The sequence below is a fragment of the Muscardinus avellanarius genome (genome assembly GCF_963383645.1).
Source record: "Muscardinus avellanarius genome assembly, chromosome: 1".
In the NCBI taxonomy this organism is placed as follows: domain Eukaryota; kingdom Metazoa; phylum Chordata; class Mammalia; order Rodentia; family Gliridae; genus Muscardinus; species Muscardinus avellanarius.
The window spans coordinates 235,595,698-235,601,852 of NC_137786.1; the positions used below are offsets into that span (position 1 = coordinate 235,595,698).

At 60.3% G+C, this 6,155-nt stretch overlaps 1 protein-coding gene across 1 annotated transcript; it reads right to left on the reverse strand.

Annotated features, from left to right (window-relative positions):
• Window positions 1–266: 266 nt before the first annotated feature.
• Window positions 267–2,013, reverse strand: FGF4 (fibroblast growth factor 4; the record flags this gene model as incomplete). Its single annotated transcript, XM_080693680.1, has 5 exons — window positions 267–443; window positions 787–890; window positions 1,038–1,390; window positions 1,433–1,813; window positions 1,946–2,013. The coding sequence occupies 5 exons, from the start codon at window positions 2,011–2,013 to the stop codon at window positions 267–269; spliced, it is 1,083 nt and encodes a 360-aa protein (XP_080549806.1).
• Between the last annotated feature and the right edge of the window lie 4,142 nt (window positions 2,014–6,155).

Below are 6,155 nucleotides of genomic sequence, written 5' to 3' on the forward strand. Positions count from 1 at the left end.
ATGAGTTTGGACGGCGAAATAAATCCAGTGGTGAGACTGACCCCTGCCGCGCTGGGAAAAGTCCGAGTCGCTCTTTTCTTTTCTTGTCTTGGCTGTTGTTTCTGTGTTTTTCTGTCTCTTTTCAGAAAAATACTAAACGTACTCACAGAACCATAAATAATCTGGTGGCGATATATACATATTTAAATAATTAATTTAAATAGCGTACACTGACTCTCAAAAGACTCTCCCTCCTCCAAAGTGCTCCTCTGCTGGGCGGCCGAGGGTCACAGCCTGGGGAGGAAGTGGGTGACCTTCATGGTGGGCGACACCCGGTTCCCCTTCTTGGCTCTGCCCGTCTTGCTCAGGGCGATGAAGGTGCCGGGGTGCGCGTGGGACTCGTAGGCGTTGTAGTTGTTGGGGAGAAGCATCTCCCTGAATTTGCACTCCTGGCCGAAGAAGGGCTGGAGGGAGAGGGGCCGGTGAGCGGGGCTGGGGTCCCTCCTGGGCGGTCAGGCCGGCTGCGGGGGGCCGGCTCTGCCCCCTGGTCAGTCCGTTCCCCAGGGACCCCACCTTCAAGGGTCCCTCCACGGAGCTGGGGGGTGCCCGCCCGGGGACCGAGGGCGCACTCCTGGCGCTCCCTGCCACCCCGGGTTGGCTGGCCATCTCCACCCCTCCCACGTCGGCCTGGATGGGGCTGGCCCTGCCCGCGTCCCCGCTGGTGCGGCCCACTCCGCACTCCGTCCCCTGCTGGTGCGGCCCACCCCGCACTCCGTCCCCTGCTGGTGCGGCCCACCCCGCACTCACCGAGCCGTAGAGTTTGCCCTTGCTGCTCATGGCCACGAAGAAGCGGCTGGTCACCCCGAAGATGCTCACGACGCCCCGCTCCACTGGGGAGAGCTCCAGCAGGCCTGGGGGGTGGGCAGGCAGGTCACCCGGGCGTGGAGGGCAGGGCCCGGCGCCCTCCCCAGGTCCCCACCGCCCTCGCGTCCAGTTCCCGCGCCCCCCCAGCCCGGGTCCCGGGGGGGGGGGGCGCAGGTGCGGCGGCCGGCACTCACTGTCGCGGGTGTCGGCGTGCACGCCCCCGACGCGGCCGTCGGGCAGCACCTGCAGGTGGAAGCCGATGCCCACGTTGCAGTAGAGCCGCCGCCGCCGCCTGATGCCCAGCAGGTAGCCGCCCTGCGCGGCCGGGGCGGGGGGCTGCGCGGCGGGCAGGCGGGCCAGCGGGCGCCCCCCCAGCCCGGCCCAGCGGCCGGCCGCGCGCGTGGCGTTGGGCGGGGGGGGCGCGGCGGCGGCGGCCCCTCGGCCGGCCCAGGGCGCCAGCAGGGCCAGCAGGACGGCGGGCAGCAGCGCCGCCATCCCGGCCGCGCCCGCGGAGCTGAGCGCCGCAGGAGCGAGCGCCGCCGCCGCGCTTTATAGGGAGCCCCCCCCCCCGGGGGCGTCCGCGGCCCGCCCGCCAATCAGGCCGGAGGAGGAGGGGGCCGGCGCGGCCGCTGTCACCTGGGGGCCCGACCCCACCCCGGCCCCGCCCCCTCCCCGCGCTCGAGGGCGCCCCCGGCCCACCCCGGCCTTGGGGGGGGCCTGGCTGCTGGGGGGGGGGCTGACGAGGGGCCTGGGGCGGGGGTGGGGGCCCCCGGGGCGGCCCAGGCCGGGCCGGGCGGGGCTGGGGGGGGGGACCGCCGAGCGGGGGCTGGGGAGACGGTCGCACGCCGGGGCCGCGGAGGAGCAAAGTGGGGGGGCGCCCAGGCGAGCGCAGACTCGCGCCCCCACACCCTGCTCCACACGGGCCGACGGCGGGACCCCGGGACCCCTCGACGGCAGGAATATTACAATCCTGCAGCCAGAGCCCCCCAACCTGGCGGGAACCTAGGCCGGGGCTCCCCCTCCAGGGGTCATGACGGGCGGGGCCTGAGGGGGGGGCCTAGACGAGGCCGCCCAGGTGTGAAAATCCCTGTTCTGTGCCTACCTGCCTGCAGAGCCAGCCTGCCGCCTCCCGCGGCTCCAGGAGCGTGGACCCTGCCCGGGCCTGGCCATTTCCACCTCCCACCCTGGGCCTTCGTCCCCCAACCCTGCTGAGGCTCATTCATGCCAACAAGGGGACGGGGAGGGCCTGAAAGGGGGGCGCGGGCGGTCGAGGGTCATGGCACAACTGGATCCCCATCTGGTGCGCGCTGGCCCTCTGCCAGTGGCTCACAGCTGCGAGGTGTCACTGGCCATGACTGGCCGGCGGGACCGAGATGGGCCTGAAGATCTGGTGTGGACCCTGTCTTGGCCGGGGCCGCAGAGCCAGCCCCTCATCTGCTTGGGCGGGTCCTTTTTATTTTTTCTTCTTTCTTTCTTTCTTTCTTTCTTTCTTTCTTTCTTTCTTTCTTTCTTTCTTCTTATTATTTGTACTGGGGATGGAACGCAGGGGCATTCTACCTCTGAGCTACACCCCCAGCCCTATTTTTTAGTCTTTATTTTGAAGCAGGGTCTCACTGAGTTGCAGAGGCCTCACTAAGCAGCCGGGGCTGGCCCTGAACCAGGATGCTCCAGTCTCAGCTCCCGAATGCTGGGATTGCAAGCGTGCGCCACCGCGCCCGGCTGGGCGGGTCCCTTTCTGTCTCTAGGTCCTTGACTGCCCCTTAGTCCACAGGCCTGAGAGGTGTGCTGCCGTCCTCAGCCCAGGTCCCCCTGGGCACCTCACCTGGGGAGGGGGGACCCAGGCCTGGAGCCCGTCCGTCCTCCAGCGCATCCCCCGCTCCTAGGGGTGGGGGTGATTTCCATCTCTTCCTGGGTCTCCCACGGCAAGCTCAAAGTGGGGCTCCCCACCTTGTGGCGTGGCACACCCTGTAATCCCAGGACTGGAGAGGCTGGGACCGGAGGATCGCAGGTTTAAGGCCAACCTCAGCAATTTAGCTTGGCCCTCAGCAACTTAATTAGAACCTGTTCCAGACTAAAAAATAAAAGCTGGGCGTGCCAGTGCAGGGCAGGCCTGTAATCCCAGTATTTAGGAGGCTGAGACAGGGCCATCCCAAGCTCAAGGCCAGCCTCTGCTATGTAGAAAGACCCTATTTCAAAATACAAGAAGGGCTGGGGGTGTGGCTCAGAGATGGAATGCCTTTGGGCTTAGTCCCCAGTGCTACAAAAACGTGGGGTTCCCCTAAGATTCCCCCCTTCTTTGGGTTGAGGAGATCTAACACCGGGCCCACCTCGCCCTACCAATGCTCTCGGTGACTGACCCAGGGGCTGGCGGCCAGCAAGGTCTGGGAGCTGGGAACTGGATTCGGCTGATGTGGGTCTGGGGTCCCACCCCAGGCCTGTCTCCAGTGGACGTAGCACAGCCGGGTGAGACAGGGACCCGGTCCTGCCTCTGCTCCCGACCCCCCTGACACCTGATCCCAGGCCTGGCGCCAACCACACCCGCCCCTCCCCCTCCCCGCCTTCCCTCCCCCAGACCTCCCCATTCAAGCTGGTTCTCAAATAGCAGCCTTCCAGGGACCCCCTGCGCCCCTGTGTGCCTTACTCACTGCCCTTAGGAATGGTGGCAGGGCGTGGGGCGTACACTTGTCATCCCAGCACTCGGGAGGCTGAGACAGGAGGATCGCGGTTGATGGACAGCCTCAGCTACTTAGTGAGGCCCTTTGCAACTCAGCGAGACCCTGTTTCAAAATAAAGAATAAAAAATGGGGCTGGGGGTGTAACTCAGAGGTAGAATGCTCCCGGGGTTCTGTCCCCAGTACCACACACACACACACACACACACACACACACACACACACACACAAGGCCTTTATTGCTGGGCTCAGCGGCCCATGCCTGTAATCAATCCCAGTACTTGAGAGGCTGAGATAGGAGGATGGCAGGTTTGAGGCCAGCCTCAGCAACTTAGTGAGGCCCTCAGCAATTTAATGAGTCCCTGTTTCAAAATAAAAAGATCTGGGGGTATAGCTCAAAGGTAGAATGTCTCTGGGTTCAATCCCCAGTAATTTCCCAAGCTCCCCCACTAAGATTGAGTGGTATTATTTATTATTATTATTATTATTATTAATTATTATTTGCAGTACTGGGGATGGAACCCAGGGGCATTCTACCTCCGAGCTACACCCCCAGTCCTATTTTTTATTCTTTATTTTGAAACAGGGTCTCACTGAGTTGCAGAGGGCCTCACTAAGTAGCTGAGGCTGTCTCTGAACCGCGATCCTCCGGTCTCAGCCTCCCGAGTGCTGGGATTACGAGCGTGCCCACCCTGCCTGGCTTTGGTCTCCGGGCATTAGCCGGCCCTCCCCTACCTAGGCTGTCACCTCTGGGTAGCAAGCAGAGGGTCGCGTGGTCCCGGCTGCAGTTCCCTGTGCCTGGCACACAAAGGCATTCAGTTAACGCTGGGCAGGGCACAACCGTGGGCCAAACGAGGCTTGGTGCCCTCCGCCCACAGATCCAGGCAGCCCAGGTGCTGCGTGTAGAGGTGGCCGGCTCCGCAGACGCCCGCTGGGGTCAGACCCAAGCTCCAGCCTGTGAGCGCGGGACCTGAGGCTCCGTCCCTCCGAGCCAGACTCAGTGTCTCCCTCTGTAGGATGGGCCCAAGGGTTGAGCATTGACTGCCTGGGCTGCGGGGAAGGGCCGGGCCAGGGCTGGAGCTGGGGGGTTCAGATGGGCCCCCCAACAGCAATGGGCAATCGCTGGGCGCTGGCAAAATGAACAGAGGCGGGTTTTAATCCTTTCAAGAACTTTACCAAAAACCCTGGGCCGGGGCGGAGGGCTGGCAGGTGAGAGGACCAGCTCGAGTGACCTTCAGGACCCACATTTAAAATAAAAGGCCAATGTCACCTCTTTCTCCCAGAGCCGGCTTCCAAGAAGGAGCTAGGGACCTGCAGGCTCTGTTGACTTAATAGTAATAAGAATAAGAAAGCCCTGCATAAAAATTGGCTTCTAATCCCCCAGGCAGCTCAGCCCCAGGCCAGGGCCAGGCTGCGTAAACTCTCCGAATGATTCTCTTCTCTTCTTTTTTCTTAGCCCGAGCCTGACCTGTACAACTGCTGCAGAAATTCAGGGGAAGGGGACGCGCGGAGTACTCGCACAGCAGCGTGATGACCCAAGCTCCCAGGAACACCCACACTTTTTTTCTTTAGGACCACTTAAATCTTAATTTTGCTGGAAACTTCAAACTGCTCTCAAAACTGCCTTCGTAAGCAGGGCGTGATGGCGCGCTGTCTTGTAATCCCAGTGTTTGGGAGGCAGAAACAGAATGAGCACAGGCTCGAGGCCAGCCTCAGCAATTTAGCAAGACCCTGTTTCAAAAAAAAAAAAAATTAAAAATGAGGCGCAGGCTTGTAATCCCAGTACTTGGGAGGCAGAGGCGGGAGGAGTGGAGATTTGCAGCCAGGCCAGGCAGTTGAGTGAGTCTCTCCACAAATTTAGTGAGACCCTGTTTCACAATAAAAGAATAAAATAGGCCTGGAGGTGTGTTTTAGAAGTAGAATGCCCCTGGGTTCAATCCCCGGGACCACAATAAATAAATAAACAGATAAATAAAGCCGGGTGTGGTGGCGGACGCTTGTAATCCCAGCATTAGGGGGGGCTGAGACCAGAGGATCGCGGTTCGCGGACAGCCTCAGCTATTTAGTGAGGCCCTCTGCAACTCAGTGAGACCCGGTTTCAAAATAAATAATAAAAAAATAGGGCAGGGGGTATAGCTCGGAGGTCAAATGCCCCTGGGTTCCATCCTCAGACCCGCAAAATAAATAAATAAACAGATAAATAAATAATAGATAAATAAATGCATAAGCCGGGCATGGTGGTGCACACTTGTAATCCAGTACTTGGGAGGCTGAGACAGGAGGATCACAGGTTCACAGTCAACCTCAGTTACTTGGGCCCTCTGCAGTGTAGTAAGACTCCGTTTCAAAATAAAGAATAAAAAATAGGGCTACGGGTGGAGCTCAGAAGTAGAGTGCCCTGGGTTCAATCCCCAGTACAGAAAAAAAAAAAAAAAAAAATTAGGCCAGGCTTGGTGGCCCACACTTGTAATCCCAGTACTTGGTAGAGACAGGAGGATCACAGGTTCATGGACAGCTTGAGCTTGAGGCCCTGTGCAACTTATTTATTTAGTGGTACTGGGGGTGGAATTTAGGGGCTTTCTACCGCCGGGCTATACTCCCAGACCTATTTTATATTATATATATATATATTTTTTTTAA